This window comes from Coregonus lavaretus (assembly GCF_964263955.1).
Source record: "Coregonus lavaretus genome assembly, contig: HAP1_SCAFFOLD_254, whole genome shotgun sequence".
NCBI classification, from domain to species: Eukaryota; Metazoa; Chordata; class Actinopteri; order Salmoniformes; family Salmonidae; genus Coregonus; species Coregonus lavaretus.
In genome coordinates, this window is record NW_028157650.1 from 380,446 (window position 1) to 396,976 (window position 16,531).

At 43.3% G+C, this 16,531-nt stretch overlaps 1 protein-coding gene and 1 pseudogene across 2 annotated transcripts in view; both read right to left on the bottom strand.

Annotated features, from left to right (window-relative positions):
• LOC311125132 (NLR family CARD domain-containing protein 3-like) overlaps positions 1–16,531 on the bottom strand; it is a gene marked incomplete at its 3' end in the record, with an annotated part of 273,187 nt that overhangs the window by 254,909 nt on the left and 1,747 nt on the right. The window contains exon 2 of the mRNA XM_084199195.1: positions 7,387–7,503. Coding sequence (XP_084055321.1) covers positions 7,387–7,503 — 117 coding nt within the window. The remainder of the gene's footprint in view (positions 1–7,386; positions 7,504–16,531) is intronic.
• Positions 1,453–7,373, bottom strand: LOC311125126 (protein NLRC3-like; annotated as a pseudogene). Its single transcript has 3 exons — positions 7,364–7,373; positions 3,428–3,478; positions 1,453–3,001 (listed from the first exon to the last, which is right to left on the bottom strand). The product of its transcript is annotated as a protein NLRC3-like (transcript).

Sequence of the window (16,531 nt, forward strand, 5' to 3'; positions counted from 1 at the left end):
GATTCATTCATGATTATTCATAATCATGGTAGCATCCACATGAATGTAGAAGTGTTCAGAAACATCTTCTATTCTTACTGACAATACACCTGAAGTGACTCCAAAATGACAGGACATTATTCACCATTCAGTTTCTATTGGGAAAAACATCATCTAAAACACAACCAAGACAAACTGCAAATGCATTCAACAAGTTTGTAGAATCACAAGCTTGATGCAATCACTGTGGGTAAGGAATATGGGACCAAATACTAAACTTATGACTAAATGAATTTGTGCAAATAAATAAGACTTCTTCAAATGGGAGAACTAGATACCTAAAGTGCTTTCGTATCTAAACAGTAAAACAGATATGTATGAAAAATAAGTAATAATAATAATAATATGCCATTTAGCAGATACTTTTATCCAAAGCGACTTACAGTCATGTGCGCATACATTTTTACGTATGGGTGGTCCCGGGGATCGAACCCACTACCCTGGCGTTACAAGCGCCAATTGAGCTACAGAACAATTATTTCGTATCTAAACAGTAAAACAGATATGTATCTAAAACCTCAAATAAAAGGTGACATTCTGTACTGTTGCCTAATATGAAACATTATATATGAAATCCAAAATGATGGAGCATAGCACCAAATGTAAAACTGTAAGCTTCACTGTCCAAACACATATGGTGTGGACTATGTGTGCCTGGTAAACACATGTGGATCTGGTGAACAGTTATCACTTGTTGACCAACTACAGGAATACTGACCTCAGAGTCTCCAGTTTACAGTGGGGATTCCCCAGTCCAGCAGAGAGCAACTTCACTCCTGAATCCTTCAGGTCATTGTTACTCAGATCCAGCTCTCTCAGGTGTGAGGGGTTTGACTTCAGAGCTGAGACCAGAGAAGCACAGCCTTTCTCTGTGAGTCCACAGAATGACAGCCTGCAAAGAGATCATCATGATTTCACAAACACACTGTTAATTTAACACCAGTAGTGTAGAAGGACAATGGCAGATGCATTTGGTTAATTCTCTTAAAGAACATATAGATTCATCTTCAATCTCCTAGAATTGCATGGTCATATTATTATACAAATGTGAACACCAAGGCACTGATTCAGTAAGTTTCTCAATAATACATATTTTTCTCTAAACTGAATATTTCTTCCTGATGATTAGTTCTTAAATGTCATTTTATGTACTCACAGAGCAGCTCTGGAGGCTTTGACCACTGGCAGCAGCCTTAGAAGACCTTCCTCTGATCTGGAGTATTTCTTCAGGTCAAACACATCCAGCTCCTTTTCTGAAGTCAGCAACACAAAGACCAGAGCTGACCACTGTCCAGGTGACAGTTTGGCTTCTGAGAGACTTCCTGATGTCAGGTAGCTTTGGATCTCCTCCACTAGAGAATGGTCATTCAGTTCATTCAGACAGTGGAACAGATTGATGCACCTCTCTGGAGAGGGATTATCCCTGATCTTCTCCTTGATGTACATGACTGTTTTTTCATGGCTCTGTGAGCTGCTTCTTGTCTTTGTCAGTAGACCTCGTAAGTGCTTCTGATTGGACTCCAGAGAGAGGCCCAGAAGGAAGCGGAGGAAAAGGTCCAGGTTTCCTGTCTCACTTTATCCACAGCACTCTTGTAGACAGTAACTTCAGGCTTGTCACTGAAAATCCCCAAAAATTTGCTGGATGTTGATTGAGCTTCATCCATTATTGATTGTGGTTTGGCCATTAGATTCTCATTGTTGTTGATGAATGAGAGGAACACATATACAGCAGCCAGAAACTCCTGAATGCTCAGATGCACGAAGCAGTACATCTTGTCCTGGTACAGCACACATTCCTCTTTAAAGAGCTGTGTGCACAATCCTGAGTACACTGAGGCTTCATTGACATCAATGCCAGCCTCTTTCAGATCTTCTTCATAGAAAATCAGATTGCCATTCACAAGCTGTTGAAAAGCCAGTTTTCCCAGTGACAGAATGCTGTCTTTATTCCAGTGTGGACCTGTCTCTTCTTTCCCAAGATACTTTTCATTCTTCTGTTTGGTATGAAACACCACAAGGTGTGAGTACATCTCAGTCAGAGTTTTGGGCATCTCTTCTCTCTTGTCTGTACTCAACATGTGTTCAAGGACTGTTGCAGAAATCCAACAGAAGACTGGAATGTGGCACATGATGTGGAGGCTCCTTGATGTCTTTATGTGTGAGATGATTCTGCTGGCCAGGTCCTCATCACTGAATCTTTTCCTGAAGTACTCCTCCTTCTGTGGGTCATTGAACCCTCGTACCTCTGTCACCTGGTCAACACACCCCGAAGGGATCTGATTGGCTGCTGCAGGTCGGGTAGTTATCCAGAGGAGAGCAGAGGGAAGCAGATTTCCCTTGATGAGATTTGTCAGCAGAACATCCACTGAGGTTGACTCTGTGACGTCACAACAGATCTTGTTCTTCTGGAAGTCTAGGGGCAGTCGGCACTCATCCAGACCATCAAAGATGAACAGAACTTTGTACTTGTTGTAGTTGGAGATTCTTGATTCTTTGGTTTCCATTGAGAAGTGATTGAGAAGTTCAATGAAAGTGTGTTTTTCCTTTTTCATCAAATTCAGCTCCCGAAAAGGGAATGAAAATACAAATTGGACATCCTGATTTGCTTTTCCTTCAGCCCAGTCCAGAATGAACTTCTGCACAGAGACTGTTTTTCCAATGCCAGCGACTCTCTTTGTCAGCACAGTTCTGAAAAGTTTGTCTTGTCCAGTTAAGGGTTTGAAGATGTCGTTACATTTGATTGCAGTCTCTGGTCTTGCTTGTTTCCTGGTTGTTGTCTCAATCTGTCTCAGCTCATGTTCATTATTGACCTCTCCTGTTCCACCCTCTGTGATGTAGAGCTCTGTGTAGATCTTATTGAGAAGTGTTGGGTTTCCTTGTTTAGCGATCCCCTCAAATACACGTTGAAACTTCTTCTTTAGATTAGATTTGAGTTCACGTTGGCAAATCACAGCAAGTTCATCTGAATGAAGAAATAACACAGAGGATATTAATATTACGTCTGTTTTAATGCCTACAGTATTCTAGGACTGTTATGACATTTTAAATTATAATACTTTTTCGCTTAACTGACTGTATAAATCTGTAAATGTTTTCATAATGCATTACAGACTGGTGTGACTGATTATATTATTGTTGGTATTCTCTCTCTCTCTCTCTCTCTCTCTCTCTCTCTCTCTCTCTCTCTCCCCTCTCTCTCTCTCTCTCTCTCTCTCTCTCTCTCTCTCTCAACACAACACATTCTTCTGCTACTTGATGAGGTCACTAGGTGTTGTGTTAAGGCTGCTACAATATCATTGAGTTACACAACTACTTTAGCTGTACTTTAGCTACAGCTTTTAAATGTTTGTTATAAAAAAGCATTCAACATGAGGCAGACAGCTCTTACTTTTCTCCAGTGTGTCAGCAAGCTCTCTGGCACTGCTCTCCTGCTTCTCATCTGTTTGATGACTCTGGGAAGACTGACCACTGAGAATCTCTGACTCTGATCTCTCCTGTTGGTTTCTGGGGACAAAACATCAGATTACATCTCCTCATCCAGGGAGTGCACAAACACACACACACACACACACTCACACACACACACACACACACACACACACACACACACACACACACACACACACACACACACACACACACACACACACACACACACACACACACACACACACACACACACACACACACACACACACACACACAGAGGGAATGTAGTGTTTGTTTAATATTGTTTTAGGACTATGAACATTGAAACAAGTATTAGCCTATGGATTATGAAAACAACAAAAAGAAATGGGAAAATGGGAGAGGAGAAATGACTAGAGACAGTGTTGTTTAACTCACTGATCATGACCCATGAGTTCTTCTTACCTTTGTTCACTAGAAAAGTCTCCCTCTCTGAAGTATATAGGACGAGCCATAGACGAGTCACTCTTCATGGACACACAGCTGGGTACAGGGGAGGCTGGTCTCTCCTGCTTGATTGGGCTTCAACACAACAGAGACAAACATTACATCTCTAATCTACTCTGAGCTCAGATGGGGAAACAGAGGAAGAGTTTCATTCCAAAACGCTATATATCCATTTTCAGAAATATTTGTAAATGATCTTCTATTTGTTTAAACAAATTATCAAATAAATGGTTGTTTTTTCACTATCTAATCATAGCAGGGGGTTGTTCAATGACAGACATGTGTTTGATTAAAATCGATCACTTAATGGCTTCATTTCAGAGAGACAAATGTTTTTTTTGCTAAATGCTACATATCTGCCTAACTCTCAGAGAAATAAGTAGTACTGCTAGGTTTTACACAGTAATAATATATCTGCAACACTCTCAGAGAAATAAGTAGTAATGCTAGGTTTTACACAGTTAAATGTAATAAATAACTACATTTTTAATAAAGAACTGTACAAATGATACACTTGTGATATCAATATTTAAATATTGTAAAAATAATAATTCAATACAGTAATATGAGATCTGTATGTAAAACATTTACATTTGACATTTTAGTCATTTAGCAGAGGTTTTTTATCCAGGGTCCGGATTCCCAAAAGCATTTTAAGGCCAAGTTCATCATTAGAATCTTGGTAGGAGCATTGTTAAATCTCTGAGCTGTTTCCCAAAACCATCGTTATTAACGTTGCACTTGAAAACGCTCATATTCTAACACCTGCCTCAGACCACTTGTAGAACAGCCAAGTGCATCGTTAGATGCCTTTTTGCCCTCCCACGTCACTTTATACACAGAAGATCTCTGCTAAACATAGAATCACATGGTTTATCCGTCTCTCTTTTTGACCACCGATAAAATCAGAACAAAGTTGACTACAAATACAAAGTTGCCAATGTCTTTGCAATTGATTCAAACAAGGGAAGTACACAATTATGCTTCAAATGAAAACCGAGATGACTGCATTAAAATATAAACAGTAGGCTATAGGCCTATTTCAATCATATTGGAATATATTCAATGTTCAATATATTTAGTTTTATTTTGCTACTTGTAGGCTACGGTCTGTAATTTGTCTCAATATATTTCATGATGTGTAGCCTAACATGTGAACAATGATGATTAGTAATATCTCTCTAGGAGCTGATCCATGGTCAGTACTGTGCAATAATTCTAATGTTAAGGAAAGATTTTAATGGAGAAAACTGATCCGAGAGCAGCGCTCCCCTTCTTTCGATCCTATCAGTATCGATACATGCTCCACCGGACGTGACTGATCCAGTTTCTACTGGTCAGCCTGCGGATATGGAACTCTGACCTGTTCACCTGACGTGCGACCTTGTCCCGAACCTGCTGTTTCGACCCTCTCTCTCTCTCTCTCTCTCTCTCTCTCTCTCTCTCTCTCTCTCTCTCTCTCTCTCTCTCCTCTCTCTCTCTCTCTCTCTCTCTCTCTCTCTCTCTCTCTCTCTCTCTCTCTCTCTCACACACACCCCACACACACAGGACACCCACACACACACTGGAAACACAAACACTGGTAACAAACACACACACACACTGGACACACACACACACACACACACACTGGACACACACACACAGACACACTGGACATGCACACACACAAACACTGAACACACACACACACACACACACACACACTGGACACACACACACACACACACACACACATACACTGGACACACACACACACACTGGAAACACACACACTGGAAACACACACACAGACACACTGGACATACAAACACACACACACACACACTAGACACACAAACACACACACACACACTGGACACACACACACACTAGACACACACACACACACACACACACACACACACACACACTGAAAACACACACACTGGACACACACACACACACTGGAAACACACACACTGGTAACAAACACACACACACTAGACTATATACAAGGAGTACCAGTACTGAGTAAATGTGCAGGGGTACCAGGTAGTTGAGGTAATAACTAGACTATATACAAGGAGTACCAGTACTGAGTCAATGTGCAGGGGTACCAGGTAGTTGAGGTAATAACTAGACTATATACAAGGAGTACCAGTACTGAGTCAATGTGCAGGGGTACCAGGTAGTTGAGGTAATAACTAGACTATATACAAGGAGTACCAGTACTGAGTCAATGTGCAGGGGTACCAGGTAGTTGAGGTAATAACTAGACTATATACAAGGAGTACCAGTACTGAGTCAATGTGCAGGGGTACCATGTAGTTGAGGTAATAACTAGACTATATATAAGGAGTACCAGTACTGAGTCAATGTGCAGGGGTACCAGGTAGTTGAGGTAATAACTAGACTATATACAAGGAGTACCAGTACTGAGTCAATGTGCAGGGGTACCAGGTAGTTGAGGTAATAACTAGACTATATACAAGGAGTACCAGTACTGAGTCAATGTGCAGGGGTACCAGGTAGTTGAGGTAATAACTAGACTATATACAAGGAGTGCCAGTACTGAGTCAATGTGCAGGGGTACCAGGTAGTTGAGGTAGTAATGAGGCTATAAGGAGTACCAGTACTGAGTCAATGTACAGGGGTACCAGGTAGTTGAGGTAATAACTAGACTATATACAAGGAGTACCAGTACCGAGTCAATGTGCAGGGGTACAAGGTAGTTGAGGTAATAACTAGACTATATACAAGGAGTACCAGTACAGAATCAATGTGCAGGGGTACCAGGTAGTTGAGGTAATAACTAGACTATATACAAGGAGTACCAGTACTGAGTCAATGTGCAGGGGTACCAGGTAGTTGAGGTAATAACTAGACTATATACAAGGAGTACCAGGACCGAGACAACGTGCAGGGTACCAGGTAGTTGAGGTAGTAATGAGACTATATACAAGGAGTACCAGTACTGAGTCAATGTGCAGGGTACCAGGTAGTTGAGGTAATAACTAGACTATATACAAGGAGTACCAGTACCGAGTCAATGTGCAGGGGTACCAGGTAGTTGAGGTAATATGTACATGTAGGTAGGGGTAAAAGTGACACGTCAATCAGGATAGAGATTACATCTCCTCATCCAAGGAGTGCACACACACACACACACACACACACACACACACACACACACACACACACACACACACACACACACACACACACACACACACACACACACACACACACACACACACACACTCACACACACACACACTCACACAGGGAATGTTGTGTTAGTTTAATTTTGTTTCAGGACTATGAAAATGGAAAAAAGGATTAGCCTATGGATTATGACATCAACAAAGATAAATGGTAAAATGGGAGAGGAGAAATGACTAGAGACAGTGTTGTTTAACTCACTGACCATGACCCATGAGTTCTTCTTACCTTTGTTCAGTAGAAAAGTCTCCCTCTCTAAAGAATATAGGTGGATGCATAGACTTGTCACTCTTCATGGACACACAGCTGGGTACAGGGGAGGCTGGTCTCTCCTGCTTGATTGGGCTTCAACACAACAGAGACAAACATTACATCTCTCATCTACTCTGAGCTCAGATGGGGAAACAAGAATTTCATTCCAAAACGCTATATATCCATTTTCAGAAATGTTCGTAAATTAGCTTTTATTGTTTGAAGAAATCATGAAAGAGATTGGTGTTTTTTCACCATCTAGTCATGGCATGGGGTTGTTCAATGACAGACATGTATTTGTTTAAAATCTATCACTTGATGGTTTCATTTCAGAGAGACAAATAATCATGTTTTTTGCAAAATGCTGGAGAGCTTTTCTTTATCTACAGTGGTGTTACTTTGGCAGATAATGTCACCCATCTAAATAAATAGTATATATATATATTTAGCAGACGGTCTTATCCAGAGCAACTTACAGTTAGTGAGTGCATACATTATTTTAATTTTTCATACTAGCCCCCCGTGGGAATCAAACCCACAACCCTGGTGTTGCAAACGCCATGCTCTACCAACCAAGCTACATCCCTGGCAGTCATTCCCTCCCCTACCCTGGGCCAATTATGCGCCACCCCACGAGCCAGGGCAATTAAGGAGTGGCTCCGTAAGAAGCATCACAAAGTCCTGGAGTGGCCTAGCCAGTCTCCAGACCTGAACCCAATAGAAAATCTTTGGAGGGAGCTGAAAGTCTGTATTGCCCAGCGACAGCCCCGAAACCAGAAGGATCTGGAGAAGGTCTGTATGGAGTAGTGGGCCAAAATCCCTGCTGCAATGTGTACAAACCTGGTCAAGACCTACAGGAAACGTATGATATCTGTAATTGCAAATAAAGGTTTCTGTACCAAATATTAAGTTCTGCTTTTCTGATGTATCAAATACTTATGTCATGCAATAAAATGCAAATTAATTACTTAAAAATCATACAATGTGATTTTCTTTTTGATTTTCTTCTTTTAGATTCTGTCTCTCACAGTTGAAGTGTACCTACGATAAAAATTACAGACCTCTACATGCTTTGTAAGTAGGAAAACCTGCTAAATCGGCAGTGTATCAAATACTTGTTCTCCCCACTGTATCAATTTTCAGAAATGTTCGTAAATTATCTTTTATTGTTTGAAGAAATTATGAAAGAGATTGGTGTGTTTTTTCAGTAGCTAATCATGGTATGGGTTGTTCAATGACAGACATGTATTTGTTTAAAATCTATCACTTGATGGTTTCATTTCAGAGAGACAAATAATCATGTTTTTTTGCAAAATGCTATATATCTGCCTCACTCACAGAGAAATAAGTAGTACTGCTAGGTTTTACACAGTAATAATATATTTGCCTCACTCTCAGAGAAATAAGTAGTACTGCTAGGTTTTACACAGTAATTATATATCTGCCTCACTCTCAGAGAAATAAGTAGTACTGCTAGGTTTTACACAGTAATAATATATATCTGCCTCACTCTCAGAGAAATAAGTAGTACTGCTAGGTTTTACACAGTCAAATGTGGCCGACCTGCTCGATTCGAACTTATGTAGCAAAATTTGAAATTGTGTTTTTTACATTGGATAAAAGTAGAGACTCAGCTAGAAAAAGGTATATAATACACTACAGTTGAGGAACAATGGGAAAGTAATTCTGCTTTGAAAGATGATAAACTTGTAACCTCAATTTTGAGAAAATGGCCTTTGAAAGTTTTGGTTCACCTACTGGAGAGCTCTTCTTTATCTACAGTGGTGTTACTTTGGCAGATAATGGCACCCATCTAAATAAATATTATATATCATTTAGCAGACAGTCTTATCCAGAGCGACTTACAGTTAGTGAGTGCACACATTATTTTTAATATTAGCCCCCCCTGGGAATTAAACCCAAAACCCTGGCGTTGCAAACGCCATGCTCAACCAACCAAGCTACATCACTGCCGGCCATTCCCTCCCCTACCCTGGACAACGCTGGGCCCCACGAGTCTCCCGGTCGCGGCCGGCTACGACAGAAACTGGATTCGAACCAGGATCTCTAGTGGCACAGCTAGCACTGCGATTAAGTGCCTTAGACCACTGCGCTACTCGATATATATGATATACATATATATACACTGCTCAAAAAAATAAAGGGAACACTTAAACAACACATCCTAGATCTGAATGAATGAAATAATCTTATTAAATACTTTTTTCTTTACATAGTTGAATGTGCTGACAACAAAATCACACAAAAATTATCAATGGAAATCAAATGTATCAACCCATGGAAGTCTGGATTTGGAGTCACCCTCAGAATTAAAGTGGAAAACCACACTACAGGCTGATCCAACTTTGATGTAATGTCCTTAAAACAAGTCAAAATGAGGCTCAGTAGTGTGTGTAACCTCCACGTGCCTGTATGACCTCCCTACAACACCTGGGCATGCTCCTGATGAGGTGGTGGATGGTCTCCTGAGGGATCTCCTCCCAGACCTGGACTAAAGCATCCGCCAACTCCTGGACAGTCTGTGGTGCAACGTGGCGTTGGTGGATGGAGCGAGACATGATGTCCCAGATGTGCTCAATTGGATTCAGGTCTGGGGAACGGGCGGGCCAGTCCATAGCATCAATGCCTTCCTCTTGCAGGAACTGCTGACACACTCCAGCCACATGAGGTCTAGCATTGTCTTGCATTAGGAGGAACCCAGGGCCAACATGCACCAGCATATGGTCTCACAAGGGGTCTGAGGATCTCATCTCGGTATCTAATGGCAGTCAGGCTACCTCTGGCGAGCACATGGAGGGCTGTGCGGCCCCCCAAAGAAATGCCACCCCACACCATGACTGACCCACCTGCCAAACCGGTCATGATGGAGGATGTTGCAGGCAGCAGAACGTTCTCCACGGCGTCTCCAGACTCTGTCACGTCTGTCACATGTGCTAAGTGTGAACCTGCTTTCATCTGTGAAGAGCACAGTGCGCCAGTGGCAAATTTGCCAATCTTGGTGTTCTCTGGCAAATGCCAAACGTCCTGCACGGTGTTGGGCTGTAAGCACAACCCCCACCTGTGGACGTCGGGCCCTCATACCACCCCCATGGAGTCTGTTTCTGACCGTTTGAGCAGACACATGCACATGTGTGGCCTGTTGGAGGTCATTTTGCAGGACTCTGGCAGTGCTCCTCCTGCTCCTCCTTGCACAAAGGCGGAGGTAGCGGTCCTGCTGCTGGGTTGTTGCCCTCCTACGGCCTCCTCCACATCTCCTGATGTACTGGCCTGTCTCCTGGTAGCACCTCCATGCTCTGGACACTATGCTGACAGACACAGCAAACCTTCTTGTCACAGCTCGCATTGATGTGCCATCCTGGATGAGCTGCACTACCTGAGCAACTTGTGTGGGTTGTAGACTCCGTCTCATGCTACCACTAGAGTGAAAGCACCGCCAGCATTCAAAAGTGACCAAAACATCAGCCAGGAAGCATAGGAACTGAGAAGTGGTCTGTGTTCACCACCTGCAGAACCACTTCTTTATTGGGGGTGTCTTGCTAATTGCCTATAATGTCCACCTGTTGTCTATTCCATTTGCACAACAGCATGTGAAATGTATTGTCAATCAGTGTTGCTTCCTAAGTGGACAGTTTGATTTCACAGAAGTGTGATTGACTTGGAGTTACATTGTGTTGTTTAAGTGTTCCCTTAATTTTTTTGAGCAGTGTATATATATAGTTAACTAAATGTATGGTGTTTTTGGTTTATGTGAGTTTCATTGTTTGTTATGCTATAAATTGTTATGTTATGGTTGTAAGTGGTAAAATGAACTAGAAAATGTCATATTTTGAAATTCTGAGTAATTACTACTTTAGTAACACCACCACTCCCCCTCACAGGAAAACTCCTGCACACGCTTTTTACTGTCCCTTTCCACACTGCTAACGCAAGAGGAACGACTGAAAAAGCATTTAAGATAAGATTACTGTGAAATAATATAATGATGATTCATGTTTATTATTACCTGTTTTTATGGTCATGTTTTGAAATTATACTTCATTAATATAACAATTATCAATAAGCCTGAACAGTAATTTAGTCACCTCTGGTCGAGAAAAACGTATTTTCCTAGTATATTCATTGTCAGATTCATCAACCAGCAGCGAGCACTCTGCCTTCTAGCACAAGCGAGGGGCATGTTGAGGTACATTTGCCAACCGGGAGGGTTGCATGATGTAATTTATTGGTGGGCTGGAAGACGCACTCTGTTCTTTTCTATTCCGAGGTTGTTTACTCCCAATATCAGATATTAAGATCATGTTTTATAATGCATGTATACTAGGGTTGAGGTTAGCGCATCTGACTAGTGATTATTTATCAGGGGTTCAACACCTGCTATAGTCACAATTTAATTGCTCTTCCAAAAGCATCACAGGCCTAATACGAGATATATAGCTAACTAAAGTAATGAGTGACCACTTTAGAAAATCATGGGACATATAGTATTTGGTTGCCTGCTATTTTATGTCAATCATATTGCTGCTTGTAGCCTATAACTGATGCTTCGTGGTCTTATGCTGCCATCTATGGGAAATATTTAGCAATTAAAAGTTATTAATTAATGTAGACATTGGTGAGGCAGCTGAGAAATAAAGTGTATTTCAAATATGTCTTATTTATCAAGCGTTCTACCTTTCAATAATAAATAGCATAAAATAACTAATAAAAAGAAAGCGCCAGAACTGTGCAGTCAAGAAGATAACCTTTGTGTCCGTTTCATTGTATTACTACAGGTATGTAATAGCACGTTTAAACTTTCTAATGTCGAAAGAACATGTCATACCATGTTTGGTAACACATCCGTTAAGGTATTATCACGTTTGGTAAAGGTTTGATGTGTTAGTTTTGTGTCAAACCGAGTAAGTGAAAGAACGTGATAAAAACTATTTTACAAGTCACATAGCTAGAGATTTTTCGTTTGTCTGAGTGAATGTACATAATTTTCTAATTTTAGTTTAATAAATAATCAATTTATTTGAGATTACTGAATTCCCATGCTGGTAAAATGGCGGCTACTCTCGGTCAGCGTCGACGGACTTAAGTGAGGACAGTGCGGGTGCATCAGAGAGACAATTTCACGGTCGCACTACTGTTTTGAAGCTGAATGTAATGATTATCAGTTTTCTACATGTGTACTAATATTCAGACACATTCACTAGTTGCTGTCTTTATCAATAAATGTTGCTATGGTGTGAACAGGAAATACAATTGTTTTTTGATTGAAGTAATACAGTGAAGACAAGGTTCTTCAGGAAATTAGCACACAGTGCTGTCTAAAACAAACTGTAACCTTGTACTAAATGGATTTTGAGTCATTTATGCATTTATCTATTATAGGTTACTGTAGTAGCTAAATACAATATACTTATGCTAGCTAGCCAACGTTTAATTATTGCTGCGTTATGAAAGGAACTAGACACGGACACGAATGATCTGTTTAGTGTGTTAACACACTATTGGTAGTCTGTTGTAACCAAGTATTGGTGCTAAACTGTGTGTTATTGGATGCTAGCATGCTAGTTAGCTATGGTGTCATAGTTAGGCATCGTGGGCTGTTGTGGGTAGTTACTGTAGGTTGGCATTGTCTTCGGTGTAGCACGAAGCTAGCTAGCTAGCCGTTTTTCGAACAGAGTCAACACAGTAGCCATTGTGTGCTGTACTGTGGCAGCTAAATACAATATATTTGTGCTAAGCTAGCCAACGTTTAATTATTGCTGCGTTATGAAAGGAACTAGACACGGACACGAATTATCTGCTTAGTGTGTTAACACACTACTGGTGGTTTGTTGTGACCAAGTGTTGGTGCTAAACAGTGTGTTATTGGATGCTAGCATGCTAGTTAGCTATGGTGTCATAGTTAGCTAGCTGAATAAAGTGGGTTGAGTCTACTCCTTTAAACATTGAACCGCTGTGGTTCACAACAATTCTGATTTCTAAAGGTGGAAGTTGGGAGAGTTTTTTGCTCGGGTGGTTCAGTGAAACAATTATAGTTTCTGAGGTGGAAGTTTTGGTGAGGGAGGCCCTGCTCTCTCCTCTTCCAGATGTTTAGTTCATTTCATTCCGATCTCCTCTGCATTATTGTAGCCATTTGCTACAGCCTGTCAACTATGCCTCTGCCTATCCCTGTTCTCTCCTCTCTGCACAGGCTACACAAACGCCTCACACCGCGTGGCTGCTGCCTCTCTAACCTGGTGGTCCCTGCACGCACCCCACACCTGGAGTTCCAGGTCTCAGGCAGCCTCTGGAACTGCCGTTCTGCTGCCAACAAAGCTGACTTCATCCCAGCCTATGCTAACCTCCAGTCCCTCGACTTCCTGGCGCTGACGGAAACATGGATTACCACTGAAAACACTGCTACTCCTACTGCTCTCTCCTCGTCTGACCATGTGTTCTCGCATACCCGGAGAGCATCTGGTCAGAGGGGTGGTGGCACAGGAATCCTCATCTCTCCCAAGTGGACATTCTCAATTTTTCCCCTAACCCACCTGTCTATCTCCTCATTTGAATTCCATGCTGTCACAGTCACTAGCCCATTTAAGCTTAATATCCTTGTCATCTATCGCCCTCCAGGTTCCCTTGGAGAGTTCATCAATGAGCTTGACGCCTTGATAAGTTCCTTTCCTGAGGATGGCTCACCCCTCACAGTTTTGGGGGATTTCAACCTCCCTATGTCCACATTTGACTCATTTCTCTCTGCCTCCTTCTTTCCACTCCTCTCCTCTTTTGACCTCACCCTCTCACCGTCCCCCCCTACTCACAAGGCAGGCAATACGCTTGACCTCATCTTTACTAGATGCTGCTCTTCTACTAATCTCACTGCAACTCCCCTCCATGTCTCCGACCACTACTTTGTTTCCTTTTCTCTCTCGCTCTCCTCCAACACTACTCACTCTGCCCCTACACAGATGGTAATGCGCCGCCGCAACCTTCGCTCTCTCTCTCCCACTACTCTCTCCTCTTCCATCCTATCATCTCTTCCCTCTGCTCAATCCTTCTCCCTCCAATCTCCTGATTCTGCCTCCTCAACCCTCCTCTCCTCCCTTTCTGCATCCTTTGACTCTCTGTGTCCCCTATCCTCCCGGCCGGCTCGGTCCTCCCCTCCAGCTCCGTGGCTCGATGACTCATTGCGAGCTCACAGAACAGAGCTCCGGGCAGCGGAGCGGAAATGGAAGAAAACTAAACTCCCTGCCGACCTGGCATCTTTTCACTCCCTCCTCTCTACATTTTCTTCATCTGTTTCTGCTGCTAAGGCCACTTTCTACCACTCTAAATTCCAAGCATCTGCATCTAACCCTAGGAAGCTCTTTGCCACATTTTCCTCCCTCCTGAATCCCCCCCCCCCCCCTCTCTCTCTGTGGATGACTTCGTCAACCACTTTGAAAAGAAGGTTGACGACATCCGATCCTCGTTTGTTAAGTCTAATGACACTGCTGGTCCTACTCACACTGCCCTACCCTATGCTTTGACTTCTTTCTCCCCTCTCTCTCCAGATAAAATCCTGCGACTTGTGACTGCAGGCCGCCCAACAACCTGCCCGCTTGACCCCATCCCCTCCTCTCTTCTCCAGACCATCTCCGGTGACCTTCTCCCCTACCTCACCTCGCTGATCAACTCATCCTTGACCGCTGGCCATGTCCCTTCCGTCTTCAAGAGATCGAGAGTTGCTCCCCTTCTCAAAAAACCAACACTCGATCCCACTGATGTCAACAACTACAGACCAGTATCCCTTCTTTCTTTTCTTTCCAAAACTATTGAGCGTGCCGTCTTTAGCCAACTCTCTTGCTATCTCTCTCAGAATGACCTTCTTGATCCAAACCAGTCAGGTTTCAGGACTGGTCATTCAACTGAGACTGCTCTTCTCTGTGTCACGGAGGCTCTCCGCACTGCTAAAGCTAACTCTCTCTCCTCTGCTCTTGTCCTTCTAGACCTGTCTGCTGCCTTTGATACTGTGAACCATCAGATCCTCCTCTCCACCCTCTCCGAGCTGGGCATCTCCGGCGCGGCTCACTCCTGGATTGCGTCCTACCTGACCGGTCGCTCCTACCAAGTGGCGTGGCGAGAAGCTGTCTCCGCACCACGTGCTCTCACCACTGGTGTCCCCCAGGGCTCAGTTCTAGGCCCTCTCCTTTTCTCCCTATACACCAAGTCACTTGGCCCTGTCATATCCTCACATGGCCTCTCCTATCATTGCTACGCTGACGATACACAACTAATCTTCTCCTTTCCCCCTTCTGATAACCAGGTGGCGAATCGCATCTCTGCATGTCTGGCAGACATATCAGTATGGATGACGGATCACCACCTCAAGCTGAACCCTGGCAAGACGGAGCTGCTCTTCCTCCCGGGGAAGGACTGCCCGTTCCATGATCTCGCCATCACGGTTGACAACTCCGTTGTGTCCTCCTCCCAGAGTGCGAAGAGCCTTGGCGTGACCCTGGACAACACCCTGTCGTTCTCCGCTAACATCAAGGCGGTGACCCGCTCCTGCAGGTTCATGCTCTACAACATTCGAAGAGTACGACACTGCCTTACACAGGAAGCGGCACAGGTCCTAATCCAGGCACTTGTCATCTCCCGTCTGGATTACTGCAACTCGCTGTTGGCTGGCTTCCCTGCCTGTGCCATTAAACCCCTACAACTCATCCAGAACGCCGCAGCCCGTCTGGTGTTCAACCTTCCCAAGTTCTCTCACGTCACCCCCCTCCTCCGCACACTCCACTGGCTTCCAGTTGAAGCTCGCATCCGTTACAAGACCATGGTGCTTGCCTATGGAGCAGTGAGGGGAACGGCACCTCTGTACCTTCGGGCTCTGATCAGTCCCTACACCCAAACGAGGGCATTGCGTTCATCCACCTCTGGCCTGCTGGCTCCCCTTCCTCTGCGGAAGCATAGTTCCCGCTCAGCCCAGTCAAAACTGTTCGCTGCTCTGGCACCCCAATGGTGGAACAAGCTCCCTCACGACGCCAGGACAGCGGAGTCACTCACCACCTTCCGGAGACATTTGAAACCCCACCTCTTTAAGGAATACCTGGGATAGGATAAAATAATCCTTCTACCCCCC